The following is a 25,908-nucleotide window of genomic DNA, read 5'->3' on the forward strand; positions in this document are numbered from 1 at the left end:
AAGGTCTGATCCTAGAATTGCCCCTGCTGCTACTTCATACTTGTACTCCACTACACCTCAGAGGGAAATGTTGTAATGTTTACTGCACTACATTTATCTGACAGCTTTTGCTTTATTGCTTCACACCTGGGCATTGAGTATCGGATACAATTAAAACTATTGAGAAAATATTTTCCTTTGACATTGGTCCAGTATTAAATGAGATCGCTGCAGTCGGCAGCGGCGAAACAAGACAATTGTCCAGCTTGTATTTACGTTCATAAAGTGCTTGTTTTGCCGCTGACGCCGCTCAGATTAATATTATAAGTGTCAGACAACATTATGGAAAGGATTTCTAAGGAGGTGGACCTTTCTTTTAAAGAGTAAGATCCTTTTTTTAAACATAAAAAGTCCGCGAAATTGCGTTCGTTAAACCCACCAGACTCGAGCCTGCGCGCGTAGGGTGCACGACTCTACGTTTGGTCAATGTTTTCTTTATTTCATTCCAATTTCAGGTCTGTCAGTCACAGTGAAAACCGGGGACATTTCCGGGGACAGCTCCAGGGACAGGTCACCGAAACCGGGGACTGTCCCCGGAAACCGGGGACGTCTGGTCACCCTACATTAATGGTAACACAAAATAGCAGCAATAGCCAATTACTCATTAATAAAACACACTATTTATCTCTGCCCAGACCGTAAGCCTTCTACTGTGTGTTCAGTCCGTTTGTTCCTGTCCATGGATTTCCACAGAAATAAAACAGACGGATCCGTGTGCTCGTCAGCTGCACGGACAAACTTTCCCTCCAAAAACAGCAGGAAGGGAACAGTTCAGTCGACATTGAGAAGGAAAAAGCGGCGTTCTGTGGTCCGCTTTCTTGTAGAGAAACGGTGTTCTCTTCTGCAGTTTTGAAACACGATGTGTGTTACAGGATCCAGTAGTGTTCTTTCAGAACACCGAGAGATCAATCCACCTTCGCCTTGTTTTCGCACAAGCGCTTGTCGTGCTGACCTGTCTTCAAACGGAGTTGAGGTGGAAAGCATGATTTTGGTGTGTAAGCCAGTTTTATAGTCTCAGGCCCCATGCTGTGTTTGGAGCCCACTGGTCCAATTCGAATCCAGGACCTCCTGGTGTTTCGGCCATTTTGTGCAGTAACACCTGGGTGCGACTTTTAGTCTCCGGCTGTAAAATGGGGCTTCACCCTCTTGACTGAGAAGCCATGTGCTTTCTTTTGTCTCAGGGGTAGATTGGAATTTTCCATGAAGGGCCCAGATTTCTTTGTCTCTCAGAGGTTGATTTAATCTAGGGCCTTATTGTTTAATGTCCAGTTTAATTCTTCCCTACTGTGGTCCCAACAAACTCATTATTGACTTAACTAACATAACAAATTTGGAGCAGATTGGACAATGTAAAGCAGGGGTCACCAACCTTTTTGAAACTGAGAGCTACTTCATGGGTACTGAGTACCGAAGGGCTACCAGTTTGATACACTCTTCTGAAATAACAAATTTTCTCAGTTTGCCTTTAGTTATATGTGATTATTAATGATTAATGATAGTCATCTATGTGAAGACACTGATCACGTTAATGATTTCTCACAATAATTATCAACAATGACTTAACAAGGTGGGAAACAGATAATATCAATATTCAATTTTCATTTTTAGAACAGGCCTGAGGGCTACTCATGTGGTCCTTGGGGGCTACCTGGTGCCTGCGGGCACTGTGTTGGTGACCCCTGATGTAAAGTCTAGCTACAAAATAGTTCCTGTTTGGTGAGGGAACATCAAAATTCGCTGCCTGCTAGGCCCACACCTATGATAAAAATGAAAAAGCTTGGCAATTAAGCTTCACCAAGGTCTTTAGATTATACTGACCAATTTCAAAGTCAATCAGGTTAAATCTGTAGGAGGAGTTTATTAAATAGCCTGCAATTTGTCAAATTCATCCAAGTTATTGGCCCCAACGTGTGATGCCTTGTTTGAAAATGCATAAAGCATTTGTTATGTTGTTGTTTGTATTGTATTCAAATTTTTGTTTAAATTGTGTAGATGAAAGGAATGAGCCAGATGGTGTACGAGAATTAGAGGTGTCATCACGATGTGTCTGAACACAGCAGACAACACACACACACACACACACACACACACACACACACAAACACACTTCATAGCTTTTTAAGCTTCAAAAGCAAAACATTCTGCAGTGCTCTAATACTAACTAAATTGGATAAATAAAACTACAGCACTGAGCACATGGAACTTCCTGAATGTGCAAAATATAACAGAATATGTAAACAGAAATGTTGTAAACAGAAATAAGTATACATTTCAAAATTAATAAGCAGAAACTTTGGCTTCACATAGTAAAATTGTAAACAGAAATAACCATAAGCCTAGCCTACATACTGTTTCAAATTGTAAACAAAGACCACCATAGTAATAAATTGCAAAGTGCAGCCTTCTATTGGTGTGTCTTCTCTTGGCAGAGTTGGCACCCTTGTCAGAAGATGCTCATTCTTTGTTGGATAGAAAAAAAAATAGAAAACAGAAAAAAAGCATTAACTTAGCAGATAGTGTATTCAGTCGGTGCAACAGCTCACACTGTTCTATTAATTTAAATTACTATTTTATTAATTTAATACACGTTGAAATTACCTCTACAACAGCTCACACGTGTATATGGTTTTTAATCAATCTTAAGACTTTTACTGTTCTTATGATATTAAATTATTTTATACATTTAATAAACATGATAAAATTACCTCCAAGGATGCTGCCTGTGATTGAGGAATCACTCCATTGTATACATCAAATCTCTCCTCTGTCAGGAAAGGAAACCCCTTTAAGCGGGTATCCAGTGCTGAAGCTGTATGAAGCATCTTCTTCTCTGCCACACTTTTGTGAGGGGGGTCTGGCTGCAGACCTCCAGTGTCAAGCTGCTTCCGTTGCAGGCTCCACTCTCAGGCTGCCTTCAGTGTCAGGACCGGAAATAACAAACTTTTTGTGCGTCTCTTAAAGGAGTGAACACCCTGAACCCTGGGTTACGTTTGCAAATTGCCGAATAAGTTGCCGAATAATACCGAATGTGGATGGTTTGTAATAAATAAGTTACGCTAAATAATCAACCGACTGACGATCAGGTTATCTGACGATCTCTTATGCGCAAGAAACTTTATAATATAACTGTATACACACTTTGGAAGAAGCCGCTTTGTTGTTGATTTTTTCTTAATTAATTTTAAATTAATCAACACTAACACAAAAAACACGAATTTATACGTTGCATTATAAGTCTACCAGCATTATTATCGCATTAGCCTACATCAAGTGTCAAAATAAACGCCATTCATAGCTTATAGTTTAGCGACATTAGTCCATGTAAAAACGTTGAGCTTAAGAATATGCATTTCCTAATGGAAAATGTATTTGACACAAGTTAATGTCTGCTCATAGGGTTATACATACTGAAGTAATCTCAGCTGTTATGCCCCAAGCCACAGAGTAAACCCGAGACACCGGTTTGTACGTTTTCAACAGACGGTTTATTTACAAATAATGAAAATAAAATGTCAAATTGGCACTGCAATCTTCTTTAGAGAAATTCAAAATATCAAAAACTACACCTGCAGAAACAGATGTAGAACTAGAAACATGGTGATATCACAATACATAAAAACTAGAGGTAATCTTTGAACTTACAGCTGGTTTTGGACACTAACTGGCACACAGGAAAAAAATCCCCAAAAAACAATGTCCTCAATCAGTCCTGTGAATGTAAAAAGTAGGCTGGTGGTTGCAGCTAAGCTTTTATTGACTGTTACTACTCCACTTTACATTCACAATATGCCAAGTATCCTTGTTTGTCACAAATCTCATCACAAAACAGCCACATGTCCTCGATTGTGGAGAATTTGAACTTAAATGGTTCCCGGATGTCATCTTTCTCTAGTTCCTCAAGCTTGGAACTTTCCTCCTCAGACCAAAGTCTGGCATACTGCTTTGCAGCTTCTTCCATTTCCTCCTCTCCCATTCCGACTGCACTGGGCAACTCCACCTTGGATGAAAACAAATGTTGGTTTGTTTCCACCCACTCTGCTGACTTTCTACAGTCAGAAATGATCCTGGCTGCAAACTTGTCCTATGAGAAAGACAAAGAGAAAAAAGGTATTCTCCCTATAGCAAAACTACTGTACAAAGTGGAATAAACTTATTCACGTAAAAATAACAGCATAAGTAGCAAAGGGACACTTAAAATGAGCTTTGTCAGAATAACCTCAGTATAAAACAGAGTATGCCTACCATCTCAACATCTTTTTCATCCCTAGCTTCGGGAGGCTGCAAAACAGGGTGTACTTGATCCTCTCCCTAAAAGAAAAAAAACACAAATCCTCCTTTTTAAGGTCAAATACAATGATCCCATCAGGGCCAGTTCTTTAGATCATCCACCTTGATGGATCTAAGATAGATCTAAATACTGAACATGGATAAAGTTCAATTCTGTAAACATTGCTGACTGAGGGATGGATTAAAAAATGACACTGTGGTAGTATTCTCAAAGAAAAAGCACAACCAACTTTGTTCATTCCTGTTTTCCCAGGGTCCAGCTTTATGTCATCATCAACTAGTTTGTTATTGTGGGAACTCATTAAAATCCCCTCTGTCCCTTTACTTCCAACTCACAAACTCAAAACTGACCTCAGTGACGTCATCCATTTTCCGCGTCTTCAGACGGAACAATGGTGGCACCTCACCTCGCAGGATGGCCTTTGCTGTGTGTGTCCAGTGGGCAAACTGTTTGCCATGGCTGAAATAAAGAAAGAAATAAGTGTTGGCTATAACAAAGATTGTGTTAGGTAAGGTGTTAATATTTCCAAGACAATCAAGTAAGTGTCAACATCTTTGTGCTTTCACCTTCCAAGGTCAAAATTCTCCATGAGCAAAATACACCACCACTTTCGCAAAGCCGACATGTCCCTCTGAAAAGACATATCACTGTAAGCTGCAGTAAATGTTAACAGGATTTTTATAGTTTACTTTGAATATGCAGGTCAACTTACCACAGTGAAATCATAGGGTGCATCAAGCACAGTGTAAAGGCCATACTATGAAAAAACAATTTTATGTTAATATCTTTTATGCACAATAATTAAGACCAATAATGTCTCCTACCATCAACATGAAGATGCCACAGTCATTTCCGTACGGCTGTCTAGGAAAACCCTATGATGACAGAAAAGTTGGATGATTTTACAGTTCTGTTAAATATACAGTACATTACAAATGGTGTATACTTATACCTCTATTTCCAAACCAGTGGTCTCTTTCCACGGTCCAGGAAACAATGACTGGAAAAGATTTCCAAATTTTGAAAAGACAGATGTATTCACAGTTAACTATGTAGTTGTCAAAACCATATCGTATCCAACATGCTAAGAACATACCAATGCAAGTAATTCAGGTCATGAACGGACCTTTCATGCAGTCACACAGAAGAAGGCTTTCTATGGCACAATTTTAAGAAATGTATTTTTAATGTCAGATCATGCTCAACTGTAAAATTCTAATGACTTTGGTACTTGACATTTCATTCAAATTTGCAGTTATATTTAGGTTGCACCATAAAAAGACTTACACAGATCAGAACATGATCCGATGAAAAATGAATGTAGAGCCGGGCAATATATCAATATAGTGACGACATGTGGGATTTTGGATGTTGTAATTTGATTTTGTCCATACTGCTCAGTCCTACAACAAACCTTTCCAGAACAGCATTGGAACATGAACACCAATGAGAACCAACATGCAAGTTAGTTAGTGACCTCAGCAGTTCTCTCATTTCCTGGTCACCAAATCCAAATTGTGCATGTGCACATTTGGAATCCAGAAAGAATATCTCTCTGGGTGTTGGCTTCAAAACCTATAATTGTGGTTAATATAATTTCAAGTCGTCACAGCGGGAGGGGTTAATACAACATCACAAAACAGCACAACACTACACTAATAAGATATTCACGCATTTAACCCTTAAGTGTTCTTAACTTATTTACTTCGTAGATGTTCCTAAAGCCAAAACGTGGCTAAAAACTGCTATAAAAATAGTATATATTGATATTTTTTTCGACTTTCAACAAGTCACTCTTTTAGAACTACTTCATCCTGAAATATACATAATAAAAACATATTATTATTATTATTATTATTATTATTATTATTATTATTATTATGCTTTCAATGGCGCCATCTGGTGGACAAATAGAAAATTACAAAAACATAGCCAGTGGTCCAAAATGAAAAATTAACATCAAGGAATGCATTCATTTATGATAGGATAAAAAAAAAGTGGTTTTAATGGGTTTCAATGGGGTACGTTTTGGCACTAGGAGCATTTAAGGCTGGATTTTGATAGCATAGCCATTTTAGGCTTAATGAAAGTACTGAGATTTCAATTTAAAAAACCATTTTTTTTATTTTCTGGCAAATTTGAGCTATATTCATTCAGCACAGCCAAAATGGCTTAATAAATAAACAGGGTGGCTGGAAATATCCCCAAGAACACATTTTTTTTTGTTTATAATGTGCCTCAAGAAAGTAAAAAAAAAAAGTGAGTACAAAAATAATTGGGGCAGCAGTAACTCAGGAGGTACAGTGGCCATTTGGGGAAACAAAATGCAATCTCAAACACTACCTGGTTTCACATCCAACTGTTCTTGAACAAGAACCCCTAACTGCTCCTGATGAGGGTGGCTGCCTCCACCATAGGAATGTGGGCATGTCAGTTGTTAAAAAATATCAAAATGCAGACCATTTGTCACAGGTAACACCAGTACTTAGACAACAGATAAAGTCCACTTTTCCACACAGGGATAACAATGGAGTCCCTCATGTGAACGTCATTCTAATAACAAAGAAAAAGTTAAACATATACAATAAATAGAAATATATTTTCAATTGAATCCAATAGGTATACTTACAGGTAAACTTGAGAGTGGGTCACATGCACTTGGCTGTCGCCATGTTGGTACAGCATACAAATCAGCCACAAAAATGCATTTCCCCTGAGGAATATATTGCAAATGTGAACCTTGGCATGCAAACAGTATTTAAATGATATAACCATATTCTGAAATGAAACGTTATACCTTTGTTTGAGCCGTTTGTTCGATGAGCTCAAAACAAGCGTTTCCTATCTGAAAAAAAAAACAAAAAAAAAAAACTTTAATTTAGCAGCCATAATGACATACATAATTAGTTCACATATGAAATCTTTAAACTGTTAACCCACGGTTGATTCCATGTCCTGATTCAGGCCAAGGGTCCAGAAGTCACCACGTGTCAGGCAACTGTTTTGTATTCACAATTAGTTCTGACTCTGGCTTCTCAGTATCCAGGACATAGTCAAGCTAATCATTGTAAAAAAAAAAAAAGAAAAAAAGTAAAAATTACTACACAAATATTATACAACTCAGCATAATATGTAGCCCAAGAATGTCATGGTGGCTGGGTTTCAAGATGAGATATATACATAATACATATACATACAAGCTGCTGTTGGGACGGATGTGGGTGCATTGTCCATGATGCCCGGCATGGTTGTACATTCTCACATTTTGTGATATTTGCACAGTGTGGTCCACAAGTGTCACCATCTATCCAGGAGAATTATGGTTTGAAAATGTTTTTTTTAAAAAAGGAGAATAAAAAAGCCAAAATTTCAAAATCTGCTACCTACCTTTGTGTGTGTCAGTGCAAAGCTCTTGTTGCTGCAGAGGGGCTCCAACTGTTGAGGGCTGATGCTGAGCAGATTTTTCAGATGGTAGGACTCCTGGGGCTTTAGAAAAACCATAGGATTCAGTACAATCATTACATTTCAGATAACTGTAAAATAAAAACTATCCTTGACTTCAGAGTTACCTAATACTGCTTGTCCAACTTCATTGAGAAGAATGTCGTGCAGAGTATGTGATTCATGTCCTCTCTTGAGCTGCTTTTTCAGAAGTTTTTCATTTGTATTGCTGTTTCAATGATGCACCAGGTTTCTCATCAAAAAATGTGTGTTAACGGTGACATGTTATTGAGAAAGTAGTTGTTTTTCTGCAGAGCTGAAAACAGCTGCTCGGCCACTTGACTATTCAAAGAACCCTGAAGTTCTGGGACAAGGTTGATCCTTCTTAACACCTTCCTTGGATCATTGGTGTTGGCCTCATGGAATTTGTCATACAGGGCATAATGGTCTGAAGAACCAGTGCAAGGATGCCCATCTGTGTCAGGATTTTGTAGCTTTTCAGTCAACCATGGAAGAGGAATCTTAAGCTTTCCCAGCTTAGCTGCTGTGACACTGTCTTGGGTTGGTGCAGCCAGTCTCCCTTCATGTGGCTTAAAAGGTAGTGTGATTGGGACACGGAGGTTACATGAGTTGCCAAACCACGAGCAAAATCGTAAACAGAAACATTTGGGAGGTGTTTCCAGGACAAAAGAAGATCGGCGAAATCTCTTGGAGACTCTGCCCTCAGGTTAAACTTTAAACTGTATGCAACACCATGAGGGCACAGAATCACTGACCAGCCACCTTTAAAGGAAAGTTGAAAAGCTATATAGTAAATGCAAATAACAAATCAAATTGTTCAAATAACAAATCAAATTGTTTTTATGACCTATGTGTGACTCTTACCAGAAGCTCCCCAGATTTTGAAATGAAAAACAGACACATACGAATGTGTGTCTGTTTTTCATTTCATCCCTGAGTCGGGTGATGAGGTCCATGCGGGATCCCTTGTCATCTAGATTGCAGGCCTTGCACAGCTTTCTTACTGTTGAAACCTTTTTAAATACAGAAAATGAGAAATCAAGTAAAACATTAAATGCACAATGCATCTCAAATATACAAACAATCCCCAGTGAAGTTGTCAGGGACCTCTCTTATGTCACTCACTGAAAGAAAATAAAAACCTGTAATTTACAGTCTCTTTAACACACACACACACACACACACACACACACACACACACACACAGTTGTAACAGAAATACTTGTGGCAGTAGCACACACACAGTTGTAGCAGCAGCACAGTAGCAGCAGTAACTAACCCTCTCACACACACACCTTACCAGGCAGGTTGAAAACTCCTTTCTTGTGTAGGTCCATTACAACAACAGGAGGATGATACCCACAGCAAGCACATGAATATGAGTAGTCATGGCTTGTCAATGCCTCAAAGTGGAGGTAGGCATGGAGGACAGTATTTCTTGACGGAAATGTTACTTTCCTAAGATTCTCGAGTGAGTCCACCACCTTGGAAACTGAAACGTTGTTCTTTAAAAAAAAAAAAAAAAAAAAAAAAAAAAAGCAAATAAAATACAGTTATGCTTATTTTTGAACATCCAAACTGTTCCACAAAGGGCCCTGTGGCTGCAGGTCTTTGTTTCAACCAAAACGGTGTCAAACTGTGTGCTCTTGATTGACTGGAACAAAAACCTGTCACATGGCCCTTTTAGAGAAATAAACAAGCTCCAAGAAACTCAGATTTCCTTATCATGAAAGTTCTATTGTCAGGTTTTGGGGAGACTGGACCAAATGCAGACCAAGAAATGCAGGTGTGGTGAAACAAAAGATCAACAAGAACAACAGAACAAAAACTCAAGGAACACTGGGGAAAAACTCAGATGATCAAACAAAGACAAAAGGAGACACTGAGGCTAAATTCACAAGGGAAGACACAGGTGGTGCAATCAAGACAGGTGAAACACATTGGGTATTCACGAGCAGAGAAGCAGACAGGAAGACAGTATGCCAAACTTCAAAATAAAACAGGAAACAGGAACTCAAAAGGAACCAAAAGACACAGACCATGACATCCATTCTACTAACCTGTAAGTTGGCTCTCAGATACAAACACAAATAGATATGACGTGGTCGTCAAAATTGTGCAGACCGTCCTGCCATTCCTGATAAAGGTATGTCATGTGGCAGTGTGGACATTGCCGGAAATAGGTTGATACATCTAGTAAAACAATTAAAATAGAAAAAATTTTAAAGATCTTGCTTTTTCAATCTAAATATTTACTCACTCTTTAGTATTTGGTGTAAACTTGTGATGTGACAAGATTTTGATTAATGAACAATGTTGCATTCAGAAATCTTTCATAAAATGAGGAGAAATATTAATAACTTACGTTCAACTACACCATTGATGGTGATTATCCTGGCATTTTTGGAGATGAGTTTTGACTCATCAAGTTGTACTGACCCCGGACAGATGGTGCAAGTGGTCTCTGTTGGATGCAACTCCATAATGTAACTTGCCCTTGGTTTTACAAGGTCATCTGGAAGGCTGGCTGGAAGCTTTTTATGCCTGTAGATGTAGTGAACAAGCTGCTTCAAGTTCTCAGCAGATGGTGGATACACAGTGCCTTGTTGCTGTTGGGGTGTAATTTGGGCAATCTCTGTTCGAAACACGTCCGGGTTTGTCTGAAATAGATGCCACTTACTGATGTTTTTGTGGACACAGGACAATCTAGGTTTAGCACAAGGACATTGCCAGGTGTTAGCTGGTGAGTTGTAGGTTACCATCACCCTCCCAAGGCGACTGTAATGATGTAAAGTCGGCTCATGGACTGAAAAGCAAAATTTATTAGGGTCCTTTTCAAAGGACACCTCCACACAGAGAGGGACATGGGCCTTCAGGGCATTTTTTTGCCTTTTTATGCACGTCACCTTCTTAGCATCACCAAAAAATTTCAAGTCGACCATTTTGGACAGCACTTCTTCCTTGAGCCATTCCTCTGTTGCAATTTCCGTGCAGTGTTCAAGTGAACGGATGTGTTCACACTGGCTGAAGTTCAACCCACTTCTTACTGCCATTAAATGATATTGTCTGCAGTCTTCAAGCTCACACTGCACCTTATGCTGGTGGCCCCAGGTTTTTTTTTGGACGTGAATAGGCACAGAAAAGCCATGCTTTGCTTTTTGGACTGCAGATATTCCATTTGTGGCATCCAAACAGACACTCTTCAATGTGCTCACTGTTATATCCCTCTTCTTACTGTGCTTCCTCTGTATATGTTTAGCCAAATTCTTTTTATGGCAGACCAGTTTACAATGAGGACATTGCACCTTCTTCTGGAGAAATCTCTTTGTTGTCTCCTGGGCAGTACATAAATGTGTCTCTCCAGAAGAAGGGTTGGCAGAAGGTGTGGAGGTAGAGGTAGCAGCATGCACCTTTATATCTGGTTGGGGAGGAGGAACAATTGAAATGGAGGAGACAGGTGGAATGGTGGATGGTGAAAGACGGGGAGAGGGTGTGGCAGGTAAGTCTGCATTTTGTTTGAATGGGGCAGCAGCTTCTGTAGCACCTTGGCAAGCCTCCAGGTGTCTCTCCATGTCTGTTCTTCTTATAATAGATTTGTTGCATATAGGGCAATGAAAGTGCCCTGTATTTCTGCAGTTCAAATTGCACTTGCAGATCTTTTTGTCTAAGAGCAAGTAAAGAAAAGTTTAAATTAGCCAATAACAAGACATGAGAGTACACAAAGACACAGACACACACAAATCCATACCTTTGAATATAATAGCATTTTTAATGTGAACATCGAGGTGCTGCTGAAGCTTGGCTCGTTGGCTGGGTTTGTATTTGGGGCAAAGGGGGCAGTGGAACAGCTTACAACAAGCTGTGCAGCGTTCCACTTTAAACCCTCTACCCTCTTCATAGATTGAACGATGCATCTACATAACACAAAAGTGCCGTTAAAATATGTATTTCAATTGGTAAAAGTATAAAACGAGTGGAATGAAGGATAGAAAAACTTAAAAACTTATCCTAATGTCATTTTCATTTAGACAACAAATAACCTGAGCGTCAGTCAACCGTTAGCCACCGTTTGCGTGCGGCAATTTCCACTGGATGCGGAACGTCTGCGGAACGTCTCCGGAACGTCGACGGAGTCATTAGGTTTCCATTAAAGTCAATGTGTGTATTTGCACTGACTGCAGAACGTCTGCGTCCCTACTCCGTCCCAGTTCCATCAGGCCCTCCGGAGCAGATACGCAGAGCTTCTATTTTTGACGGACGACGGAGAGCTCCGCAGCAATTCGGCACAATTCAGATTGTGCGGGACAGGAAGTCGAGCACAGAAACAAAATAAAACATCCGGATACTTTTCAAAATAAAATACACCGTGCTCACGGCAGGTCATATTTCCCTGCACTACACCTTGAAAACACAGCACAGAGTTGTTTCCCCTCTACTCCTCTGGATGGAAACAAACTGTTGTTGGTTTTGTGGTTCTGTTTATAGAAACTACATCCTGTTATATCGCACAAACATACGTGAATTCGCGAGATCTCGTAGTCGGCTGGCCGCAGCCGTTACGCAACAAATCCGGACCTGGTGGGTATTGACGGACAGCGGAGCATGCAGCCGGTCCGCAGACGTTCCGCATCCTGTGGAAATCCAAGGCGGCTAGTAAAACAGCAAACATATGGTGTGTGTTTATGTCTATATCTATATATACATATTTGTTACTTACTGTTGTCCCAACGGTAGTCAATTTGCGGCAATAAATCTTCTTCTCCTACTTTTTCGTTGTTTTTAGTCGCAATCATAGACTGTATATACAGTCTATGGTCGCAATATATATGCCGGACTCCTTTAAGAGACGCACAAAAAGTTTGTTATTTCCGGTCCTGACACTGGAGGCAGCCTGAGAGTGGAGCCTGCAACGGAAGCAGCCTGACACTGGAGGTCTGCAGCCAGACCCTCTTGACTTTTGTACCTCTTCATGAGGTCTGTCCTGACAGCGTTTTTTATCTCACGAACCATGGATGAGTCTCTGGTTTCAGTCATGTTTTGAAGGAGTTGTGCCATGACAGGGGCGACAAGAGACACTGTTGGATTGGCCTCTTCAGACATTAAAGTAGCATCCTTCATTGCTTTTAAGGTGCTGACGGTGTCCTCGGCGTTTGACACGTCGGTTTCATTTAGGGTGCAGAGATCTGACTCTCCCTTACGTACGTCTGGAGATAGCGAGGTGGCACAAATCGCAGGTTGCTGTTCTAGGAATCTCTCGACCATATTGTATGAACTGTTCCATCGTGTCACAACATCATTCAGCAACTTTTGCTTTTTCAAGCCCAGGCATTTCTGATTTACCTTCAGTTGGTGGCTCGGTGTAGAGCTGTGATGGAAGAATGTTGCAATACGACGGATTCTCCCTAGAAGCCTGGCGAGCGAGGTCACTTTGAGAGCCCGCTGGGATGCGAGATTGAGTGTATGCGCGAGATTGAGGCATTGTCTGACATGAGCACTACATCTTTGTCGGTAATCTGCCATGCTTGCAAAACTTTGGACAACAGCTCTGCCAGATTCGCACCTGTGTGGGATTCGTAGAGGGCTCTTGTCTGCAGTACATGGGACACCAACATTGTAGTTTTCAAACAAAAACAATTAAGGCAACATAACTACTTGGTTAGTTTTAGAAAAAGATTTTTGTTTGGTTAAAATAAGTGTTTGTTATGTAATCTAAGTTTTACTTTCACAAACCGCGGTCTCCTGTGTAAAAGACTTTTATACATCCACCCATCTACCCCGACCCCCTGTCGGTACCCGATCTAGGCTGCCTGCACGATCCGTCCTGCGCATGCGCAAGATGTTCGCGCATGCGCAGATGATAATCCTGATTTACGAGGATTTACCATGGGATTTACGGCTTTACATCTATTCCATGCTAACGGTCGAAGTTGTAGCGGTCTGCTGTTAGCCACCACCGGGAAGCTAACGTTAGTTTAGCTAACAGCTAATTCGGCTAACCGCTAGCTGACAGCTTGATTCAATCTAAAATAACGTTAACCCAAACTAAACACTGGGAAAAGCAAGACTTTACAGTAATAACAAAAAAGACAAGTATTGATTGATTGTATTTTAAATGAGCACAAGTAGAACTGACGTAACAGTTGTTATATATTTTAACGGTTATTTTCAGGTTTTATTTTGAGGGTCTTTTAAAGTTATTACATGCTGTCTCAGCTAACGCTTAGCCGAATATATATATATTTATAATATATATATTTGTAAATGAACTTAGTATTTTTCAATGTAAATATATTTGTAAATCTCCTATTTGCGTGGATACTTTTGACTGTTTTTCCGTTGCCGTTATTGTCACAAACAACTTGTGTCTCAAGACTGTTTAAGCACCATACGGATGGTTTAACATTTGAGTCAGTTGAAAGTCCTGAGCATCTCAGATGCTAAAGGGTGCCAAATACTTTTCATATCACCGTATCTGTGGTTTGCAGAAACGTACAATGCCAAAAAAAAAAAGTATCATCATGAAGGACAGTATCAGTCAAATTATGCTTTTCTTTTACAGTATTATGATCAGCTGTAGAAAACTCAACAATACAAGATTTTAACAGTATTCTTTTGCAATATATATTTTTATTGAAGGAAAATGTAATACATGAAGAGTAATCCCTCAAGAAATTCCCCCCCTATCTATCTATCTATCTATCTATCTATCTATCTATCTATCTATCTATCTTACATTCCTTTGAACTGCTGCATGATGGACAGAAGATGTTCACTGCGTTTCTGGATGCTTTTATGCTCCTCCTTCAGCCTTTCCTGCTCATGCGACAACTCCTCCTGAGGACCCATCAGACAGACAGACAGACACACACACACACACACACACACACACACACACACACACACACACAGAGTTCATTTAAATGTAATGCTCCCATATTGGTGATAGGGGCCACTGCAAGTACAGCTCTCCCAGAGCTGACGTGAGGAGAGGCATCAAAGCTGCCAAGGAGACCTACAAATGAAAAATTGAGGACTACTCGACCAGGAACACAATGTGTTCATGTGTATGTATGTGTATATATATATATATATATATATATATATATATATATATATATATATATATATATATATATATATATATATATTATATATATATATATATACATACATATATACATATACACATACATATATATATATATACACATACATATATATATATATACATATATATATATATATATATATATATATATATATATATATGTATGTGTATATGTATGTGTATATGTATACATATATATATATATATATATATGTATATATATATATATATATATATATATATATATATATATATATATATGTATATGTATACATGTATATATGTATATATATATGTATGTATATATATATATATATACATACACATATGTGTGTGTGTGTGTGTGTGTATATGTATATATATATATATATATATATATATATATATATCCACAGATTGGACATGACTGTGTACGACTGATTTAGTGAGACACAAGTGCTAATAACTGTGTGTTACTACAGCTTTCACAACTGTTGATGCACGGGGCATCCATGTTCACATAAAAGGCGGTGTTTGCACAGCACGACCAATCGCAAACATCTACCAGACATAAATATCTACATAAATATGAAAAACACAGACACGGTTTTACAGGCAAAACACAATACAGTTGCTGCTTCCTAAAACAGGAAGAAAAGCTGGCAAAAAAAATAGCCGACGCTGTAAATGTGTAAATTGCAAGGCTTATCAATATCACTTCCCCATCAGTGACCATGATTACACTTGTGTTTCCCATAAACTGTCGTTGCTTTAGCTTATATTATCAGTTGCAACCCTGGCGGTGGTAAGCGATCGTTGGAGCAAATAAAATATCTAAAAACATAATTCTAACCGATGTGCGCATTGGCAACACACGGCTAAAGAAGCTGACAAATTGCCTATAGGCCTACGTAATTCCCTCTGCCGAAAATCTATATCTTTCATAAAAATACCCATTAGGGAATGTTAACGGGGTTGTCGGTCTCTAAATGTTTTAACTTTTATGAGCGCCCCCCCCCCTCTCTCTCTCCACGCACCGAGCTCCACCTGATCTAAGAACGGTGACGCCATTATCAATTGAGTATTGATTGGTCAGTAGGCGGTGCTTTTACATCGGCTGATCTCTAATCTCCAACATAACCTGCTCCTGAGCAGATTAGGTGTTCAGCATAAATTACCACAGCGATTGAACCCAGTAACAAGTGATCCACCGTCGTGATACAGAAAACCCTGGGTTGAACCTGAAGTTACCTCGTTAACGCCAAATCTTGCTTATTTATTTGACAGGGACAATGCAAACAGACATAGTGACAAAAACAAAGCTTGTCTTACTTCAGTGGAAGTGCTGCATAAAAGGTTTATAGCAAATGCTAATTTTCAACTCCAGTCCCTGGTTGGGCTTTTATACAAAATAAAATTTACATACTTAACTATTTCAATTCAAAAAATCAAAACATGATATATAAACAACTCCAGTCCTAATAAATAGAATAATAAACATAGTATAAAAACATGCATATCAAATACAAATCTAACCTACTTACAATAATTAAAAATGAGTACACTTTTGGTTTGTTTTTAACCAGTTTTTGAGCCTGTAGGTAAACACTTCACATCTTGATGTCAGATGGTAATGAGTTCCAAAGTTTAGCGCTCTTCACAGAGAAGGTCGTCTGCCCTAAGCTGGTCCTGTAGTATGGTATTTTGCAGTCATGATTTGTGGAACTTCTAGTGACTCTAGTGCTGCTCAGTCTCTCAACAAATGAACTTAGTGGCTTAGGTGCTAAATTATTAATGCACTTATTAATTAATTTAAGGAAGCATGACAGGACTTATGACGAGCAAGTCATAAGTCAAGTCCCAAATTCAGACTAATAAGTCCCAAGTCAAGTGCCAAGTCCTAAATGTTGTACTTCGAGTCCTGAACAAGTCATAATGCAAACTTTAACAAATTTAGAGTAATAATACATTATATTTAGTGGGAATGCTGATTCAGCAGCATTCCAACAGTCCAACTGCATTCACTTCTATAGTCATGGAGTTTTTTGAGAGACTGGTCTCACAGCACATCAAAGCCAATATTTATATTTGTGCCAATATATTAAAACAAAACTTCCTAAGTATTAAACAAAAATCACAAACTGAAGCAAAAACAATTGTCATCTCAAAAGTAAAACTTATAACTTATAAAACAAAAAAATATTTGTGTAATCGTATATATTGGTCTTTTACTTGTTTGATAATATGTTCTTTACTTTAAAGTTCCCTCTGCTTCTTTCTCACTGCCCAGTCTGCTTTCTCTGTCAGTTTTGTGGTTTCGCTCCCAGCTTTCTCGTTTGCGCTTGAGTGACAGCTCAGTGCTCGACCAAACTGTTCAGTTGCAGCTAACACGAATTTTGGTAACTGCAGCTAAAATGTGCGCAAACTTGCTTGCTGCTTTTGTGCAAGCCCTGTCCCTGGCATAATTGTGTAAAATGTTATATTCAGAGGTGTGTTTACGTAGGCAGGCTTTTGAACCTTACATCTGTATCTATTGGTGTTGCAGTAGAAATTAAACTGTGGCAACCAGCACAATAATGGGAACATTTCAGAGCACCTTGGCTGGAAAGTCAAGCAACTCCTTTAGCACAGCCCTATGGAGCTAAAAGAGTCTCAATAAAGCTAAATGCACACACTACATTCACATATGCACACGCAGGATTCATACATGCACACACGATTCATAAATACACACACAGGATACACAAATGCGCACAAAATTCACAAATACACACAAAATTTAAAAAGCACAGAAGATTCACAAATGCATACAAAATTCAGAAATGCACACAAAATTCAGAAATGCACACAAAATTCAGAAATGCACAGGACAAGATTCAGAAATGTATTTCTGATGCACACACAAATATATCTTGATTTACAAACTGCTTGCAGTCTGTGAACTTCACTGCATTTGTGTGTGAATTTTGAGACTGCCCTGACTGGCTCGACACACAAATGCCTTTTTTTAAACATGGAATGATCTACAACCAATCAGATATCTCCCTTGATTTAGCCAATCACAAGAACGCACCCCACGTGGAGGACTGTTTACTTATAAGCCAATCACATGAACGCGTTCACACAGCGCTATATGAATGTGGGTGTAGTCATCCATTCTCGTTGTAATTCACGTAATGTTTTGCTCAACTTTAGGAGCTCCACACAGTCTGACGAGAAAGCGGCAAACTCCATATCCAGTGAAAGTCACCGTTTCTCGGTTTTTGGAAGACCGGGGCTCGAGGCTCGAGGCTCCGCGGAGCTCCGAACGTTACCATTTCACAAACTGCCATGACACGGCATAACTTTCGTATATTTACTGTTTGAATTTCGTCACGTCACTTATAAAATAGCTACCCCAAGGTCTTATAAAGCTAACTATGGTGTCCAATTTCAATTTAATGCATTTTTGTGAACATTAGGGGTCTCCTTAGGAGGAGCTGCTAGCTAGGCTAGCTATGTGTCCCATTTAATCCTATGGGAAAGATCGTTGCTACACTTTCGGCATCATTTTTGTATATTTACAGTTTGAATTTCGTCATGCCAATTATAGAACATCTACCCCAAGGTCTTATAAAGCTAACTATGGTGTCCGATTTCAATTTAATGCATTTTTGTGAACATTAGGGGTCTCCTTAGGAGGAGCTGCTAGCTAGGGTATGTGTCCCATTTAATCCTATGGGAAAGATCGTTGCTACACTTTCGGCATAATTTTCGTATATTTACAGTTTGAATTTCGTCATGCCACTTATAGAACATCTACCCCAAGGTCTTATAAAGCTAACTATAGTGTCTGATTTCAATGTAATGCTTTTTTGTGAACATTAGGGGTTTCATTTCAGAGGTCTAAGAGGAGGCTAGCTAGTTCTCATTGATAGAGCTCCATCCAGCCGCAGGCTCTATCAATGAGACTTTATTTCCATGATCGTTTGTTTAAATAACTCAACACACATATCCATTATGAGATTAACTGGAATGTGTGGTAAGAGATTGCGGGCGTAACAAGCTCGCTGACCGTGCTCTCACTCACACACAGCGGCCATTTAGCAGGAAGAGGGGAGCTGCAGGCCCTGGAGCTCTGTCAGGGCAACGGCGTTTGGTAGTCCATTAACCCAAAAAACGGTGACTTTGCGCAGGTATGGAGTGCCGTGGGCTGCCAGCCGTGACGGAGCTCCATCTACCTCCCAGCAGGCCGGGGTCTGTGAAGGAAGGCAGGTCGGGCGACGAGGAAGCAACACAGGCAGCACCGGCCGCTGAACTCCCGACACACAGTCGGACAAAATTTGCAATTAGCCATCAATTTTCGTAAAACGGCCCATATTTGACCTCTACATAGTTGATTTCTCGCCTAAAATGTTGTCAGAAGTGAATTTAATGATGAATAAGATGGTGAAAAGTGTTCAAAATGTCCCGTTGTTGGTTGTTGCTCCGTCTGCAAGTTCCGAGTTGGCAGTGGGCGTGACTTATAAGTTCGACCAATCAAGTACACCTAGGAAAAGGGAAAAGGGAAAAGACCCTGTTCTGAAGTAGGAGCTAAAAAAGTACGTTACTGAGGCCAGAGGAACTTAAAAATCCCCAAATTTTTCCTGTCGGAACACGACGTTTAGTTCTAAGAACTGCAAAAATCCCTCCGGTCAGAAAGCCCCTCATGACTCCTACACCACATTCATATAGCGCTGTGTGAACGCGTTCATGTAATCACATAAGTAAACAATCCCCAACGTGGGTGCATTCTTGTGATTGGCTAAAACAAGAGAGATATCTGATTGGTTGTAGATCATTCCCTGTTTAAAAAAAGGCATTTGTGTGTCGAGCCAAGTCAGTTCAGTCTCAAAAGTCACACACAAATGCAGTGAAGTTCACAGACTGCAAGCAGTTTGTAAATTATGATATATTTGTGTGTGCATCAGAAATACATTTCTGAATCTTGTCCTGTGCATTTCTGAATCTTGTGTGCATTTGTAAATGTTGTTTGCATTTCTGAATTTTGTGTGCATTTGTAAATGTTGTTTGCATTTCTGAATTTTGCAGAATGCAGTATGCATATGTATGAATCTTCTGTGCTTTTTAAATTTTGTGTGTGTATTTGTGAATTTTGTGCGCATTTCTGTATCCTGTGTGTGTATTTATGAATCATGTGTGTGCATGTATGAATCCTGTGTGTGCATATGTGAATGTAGTGTGTGCATTTATCTTTGAGACTCTTTTAGCTCCATACAGCCCAGTCTCATGGCAGTTCGTGAAATGGTTACGTTATTGAATCTATTGATTCGTGGACATTCGTTTTTTTCGTGTGGTGATTACGAATTTTAATTTAATTTTAATTTAATTTTAATTTTTAATTAAATTTAAATACAGGACAATACAATACAGGACTTTCACCCCGGAGAGCGGGGATCGCGTCCGGCATGTTGCAGTTCCTTTCCGCGTTATTCTCTTCCTAACCACAACCGTCCCGTTGTTGTCGGCGTGTCCTGCGTGTGACGGTTCCTTTCCCAGTATCTTCTTTTCCTAACCTCAACCGTCCCGCTGTTGTGGCGTTTCATTTCCCCGTTGTTGCATGCCACAGAGACCGCGGATCGTGTCCCTGCGCCTGGGGATTGAGTCCCCGTGTGGTGGTCCGTCCCGTTGTTGTCGCCGGCGTGTGGCATTTATTTTCCCCGTTGTGGCGTTTAATTTCCCCATTGTTGCGTACCCCAGAGCAGCCCAGTGTCATTGGCAGTTTGCGAAATGGTAACGTTCGAAAATAAACGAGAAAATTGTGACCTGTACATGAATAAATGAAAATATCGTGACTATTTTTATTTGTTTAGCACTAGCAAAGGAAAATTGGGATTGGCAGGGGGATGTGGTGAGTAGGTTACCCCCACTTAAAAAATCTTCCTAAGGACCTTTGTGTACAGCAAGGAAATGGAAAAAGCTAGTGTGAATTTTTTTGAATTTGTGTGTGTTTACTGACTCTGAGTCTGCAGAGCTCCCTCCTCTCTTGGTCGTTCTCCTCGGCTCTCGCTCGCAGCCACGCCTCATTTTGAGAGCGATGTCTGTCCAGCATCTCCCGCAGCTCCTAACGCACGCATGCACACACACACACACACACACACACACACACACACACACACACACACACACACACACACACACACACACACACACACACACACACACACACACACACAGCATGCTGAAATGCCAAAAGCATTTTACAATGCTAACTTGTAAGCATTAGCATGTTAACATGATAACATTCTTAAGATAGTTAATTAAGATAATTACAGTTAATTGATTAAATTAGATAGATTAGACTGTTTTTGAATTAGTTGAGATTTGATTGGAGGAAGTGATGAACCTGTTGCTGTTGTTGTCTAAAAGCTTTGTGAGCTCCTTTCTCTCTTAGCAGAGCAGCAGCAGCTTGAGAAACCTCTGACTTTTCTCTGTAAAAAAGAAATTCAGCCATAAAATAATCCATACATTATTCAGATATTCAGAGTGTCAATAATGAGTCAACCAGATGATCTCCTCAAAGTGAGCCAAACTGTATCAGTTTTCTACTGTTTACATCTGTGTGAAACATTTTTCAATTAATCAATCAATCAATCAAATCAATGTGGGTGGGTATTAAACCCTTCTTTAGTCAATTAAAACCAAGCCAGTCAACACGGGCTGATCACTGGTCCTGAAAATCCAGATACGATCTGGGTCACAACCTAGGAGCGATTCATACTAACACCTCACAAGCTGGAAATGGGCGGAGGGTCATATTCAGCGAACAGGTAACATTGTCGCATATTTCAGTCCAGCACCACTAAAACTACTGTTTTGTATTATATAGGAGGCTGTTGCGCTGCAAATTTGAGCAGGACAGCGTGGCAATGCTGTGGATGACACAATTAAATAAAATGTATTTTCATGCTTTAATGTTCTAACGGTGGGTTTTCACAGAAAGCTTTTTTCAACTGCATTGGCTCTGTAAAAGATGACTTTGAGTCAACTTTGGAGAACGGGCAGAGCGGTGAACACATGGGCATTTTTGCCACTGTTAACGGACTTTGATCATACCGCTGTTCAACCCCATAGGGAATGAATTGAACCGCTCAGCTTTACCATTATTAAAGTTCCCTGTGAAAACCCACCGTAAAAATTTAAATAATTTCCCCCTGGGATTATTAAAGTATTTCTGATTCTGAAGACACAACCTAAATGTATGTATGTTGACACAGTATGTTGACCATGTCAGGCTTTATACTGGAAACACTTCCGTTGATTCAGACTAACCGCCTCAACATGGAGAAAAGGCGCCCGCGGTTCGGCTCTTAAATGATTCTCCTAGACTTATTTTTACTTGTATTATTATGTATTATGTATTGTGTATGATGTAAATGTAAAACAAACTAAACAACCGTACCGATCCAGTTTCTGAAACTCCTGGTCCAGCAGAGTAAAGGCTGTCTGGATCGTTTTCACGGCCTGATCTCGAACTGCACTGAAGTCTCTGTGGACAAACACCTGCAAGAGGAAAAATCATATTATGCTACCTGTGTTACAATTAGTATAAGCAGTATATTAACTATTAAGACCACTGCCACAACTACTACTTCAACAACGACTACTGCTACAACTGCTACAGTTACTATACTGCTACAGCTACTGCTACATCTAATACTGCAATTACCCCAAGTAGCGCTACTATTGCTGCTGGTACTACTGCTGCTATTGCTTCAACTACTACTACTGTCCCAAGTACCACTGCTACTTCTGGTAGTACTGCTGCCACTGCTCCACATAGTGCTACTACTACTACACCACAACTACCAAAACTATTTCTGCTATAACTCAGTGTTGTCAACTCTTTTTCAATGAAAGTAGCTAGCACTAGCTCCAAAAGTCGCTAGATGACAGCATACGTTAATTTGCATAATGGTGACATCCTTGTGCATAATTTGCATTAGCTTAGTGGCTGTGTTGGCTGACTGCCTGCTAAATGAAGCAACAGTAGAGGGAGAGGGTTAGTTACTGCTACTACTGTGCTGCTGCTACAACTGTGTGTGTACTACTGCCACAAGTATTTCTGCTACAACTGTGTGTGTGTGTGTGTGTGTGTGTGTGTGTGTGTGTGTGTGTGTGAGAGAGAGAGAGAGAGAGAGAGACGTCCTTACCTGTGCATAAGCTGCTGTGTTCCTGGATTGTATTAACGGATCAGACTCGGTCAGCTCATAGCGGACATTGGGAACCTTTGTGGGAGTGAAGCTATTAAGGGTCAAAACCAAAATGAAACCACATTGTTAAAACTGAGAGACGACACTTACTCAAACAGAGCATGATATTAGGCTGGAACTGCAGGCAGACAGACTGCACACACAAATATGAAACAGAAACACAGTTGTGTACAGCAGCTGCTGACCTGTGGCTGACGACCTGTAGACCAAACTCTGACAGGATCTCCTTCATCACTGTGGAGAAAAAGTCCTGTTTTTGTAACTATTTCAACACCATGAATGGCTTTAAGGTGAGACTGTCTGAAAGTGTGTGCCGTTCTCCCCATTTGTACTAGTCTAGTACACAAAATCTATTGAAAAGATTAACATTACACTTTACATCTGTAAAGTGTCCTGAGATAACTTCAGTTGAGATGAGACTATAAATAAATTAAATTAAAGATATGCGACAGGTCTATATTCATGCGAGCCGTTGAACAGCTGGGCAGGAAGTGAAACAGCGATAGCATCCTGTCAACTTACCAAAAGACACCCCCTATATGTATCCTCTATAACAGCATGGACGACGAGAGATGAATCTTGGAGGTGGAAAAACATAATTGACATCACAAATCCTTTTTATAAGGACAGCGTAACAAAAGAGAAGGCATGGAGTTTAATTGTGGTACGTGCTTAGAGTGGAAGGTAGCTTCATACTTGTTTAAAGGGGTGATAGAATGCAAAACCGATTTTACCTTGTCATAGTTGAATAATGACAGTTCGGTGGGTAAATAAGACATACATAGAAGCTCAAAATCCCATTGATACCTCTATCCTCAGCAAATCTCACATTTTGAAACTGCTGCTGAAAACGGGCGAATCTCAACAAAGCTGGATGCTGACGTCAGGATCCCAAAACCTAGTCTTTGTCACGCCCCAACATTTGCATAGGCTACACCACTGACCTGAGGTCAGCTTAGTCTTCTGAATCTAGCTAGGTCATGCAGATCTCCAGAGGTACGCTATTTAATTACTAAATTCACTTCTGAGACTTTTTTATGCGAGAAATCAACTATGTAGAGGTCAAATATGGGCCGATTTACGAAAATTGATGGCTAATTGCAAATTTTGTCCGACTGTGTGTCAGCAGGAGCTCAGCAGGCTATGTGACAGCAGCCGGTGCTGCCTCGCCGCCCGGCGTGTCCTACTTCATAGACTCACTGTGAGCTAGCTGGATCTCCGTCACGAAGGGAAGCCAGCGGCGCTCCATACCCGAGCAAAGTCACCGGTTCTGGGTTACTGGACTACAAAATGCCGAGGCCCTGATGGAGCTCCAGGGCCTGCAGCTAGCCGCGATCTTTAGCTACCCATAGGATGAGGGGACAGTAGCAGCTAACAAAATCCCTAAAGTTCACAAAAATGCATTAAATTGAAATCGGACACCATAGTTAGCTTTATAAGACCTTGGGGTATATGTTCTATAAGTGGCGTGACGAAATTCAAACTGTAAATAGACTTTAATTATGCCGAAAGTGAAGCTAACTAGCTAGCCGCGATCTGTACACATAGCTAGGATTGAAGGGACAGTAGCAGCTAACGAAATCCCTAATGTTCACAAAAATGCATTAAATTGAAATCGGACACCATAGTTAGACACCATAGTTAGCTTTATAAGACCTTCAGATGTTATATAAGTGGCGTGACGAAATGCAAACTAAATATACTCTAGTTATGCCGGCAGCTGGCAGCCAGCCAGCTCCGCGGAGCTCCACGGAGCTCCAGTAGTCCAGTAGCCGAGAAACGGTGACTTTCACTGGGTGAGGTTGCTGTTTTCTCGTCAGACTGTGTGGAGCTCCTAAAGTCCGACACGTCTTACCAAATTTGCAATTAGCCATCAATTTTTGTAAAACGGCCCATATTTGAGCTTTATATAGTTGATTTCTCGCATAAAAACGTATCAAAAGTGAATTTAATAACGAAATAGCCCGACAAACAACGTATAACTTTGCAGTGTCTGAAATATGAGACCTGCTGTCTTGTCTCCAATGTGTTTCTATGGGGTTCGCTCAAACCAATCAGTGCGCAGCTCATCTAAATATTCATGAGCATACCATATTTGGAAGAAAAGCTCTTGTTCCAAATAGAGCCATATTCACAGGGTAGTTAAGGGCCTAATAAAATAGCATTCGGGCAATTTTCAGCATTCTATCACCCCTTTAATACTACTATTACTAGCTTAAAAAACATGTGATTGTTCTTTCAAGTACTTGTATTGACAATAAAATCTGCGAATCGGGCAGGCAAGTCCGAGACACTCCCGGTGTGGTATGGCGCATGGCGGAGGATGGAACAAAACCGCAGTGCAGCCGGAACGCAGCTCAGACGCGCGACACTTCATCTGTGTACTCGCTTGGATCTGCAGGTCTCGCTGCACTCCTCATGTGACAGGCAGACAACGCTCTGTGAGTAAACGCCAGGAGCTCAATGCGTGGTAACCATAGGGATTCTGTGCACTACTGTATCCCTGCCGGTACAACTGAATTATATTAGTTGATTGCAGTGCTTAATTTGTTAAGTGGGAGGTCCCGGAGTGTTGAGGGGGGGTGGATCCGGCGACTCAAAACAGGGGTTGGAGGTAGCGGGAAAAAAAATTCAAAAATCAATCAAAAACATTTCTTTCATCACATCACCAACTGCAAGCTCAAGTCGATGCGCAGAGCAGTGCCACACCATGATGTTTGGGAAGCGGGTTTTAAGTCAAGTTGCCACCCCACTCTTGTGTCCGAGCATCACTGAGGCAC

The 25,908-nt window shown here is 40.2% G+C and overlaps 1 protein-coding gene across 1 annotated transcript; it reads right to left on the reverse strand.

The window, feature by feature from the left end:
- Positions 1-14,395: 14,395 nt before the first annotated feature.
- On the reverse strand, positions 14,396-23,696 carry zmp:0000001301. Its single transcript, XM_031276644.2, has 6 exons — positions 23,314-23,696; positions 23,069-23,159; positions 22,318-22,418; positions 21,262-21,346; positions 20,875-20,979; positions 14,396-14,623 (listed from the first exon to the last, which is right to left on the reverse strand). The coding sequence occupies exons 1-6, from the start codon at positions 23,358-23,360 to the stop codon at positions 14,519-14,521; spliced, it is 534 nt and encodes a 177-aa protein (XP_031132504.2). The 5' UTR covers positions 23,361-23,696; the 3' UTR covers positions 14,396-14,518.
- Positions 23,697-25,908: the final 2,212 nt, after the last annotated feature.

The sequence above is a fragment of the Sander lucioperca genome, chromosome 14 (assembly GCF_008315115.2).
Source record: "Sander lucioperca isolate FBNREF2018 chromosome 14, SLUC_FBN_1.2, whole genome shotgun sequence".
Classification (NCBI taxonomy): Eukaryota; Metazoa; Chordata; class Actinopteri; order Perciformes; family Percidae; genus Sander; species Sander lucioperca.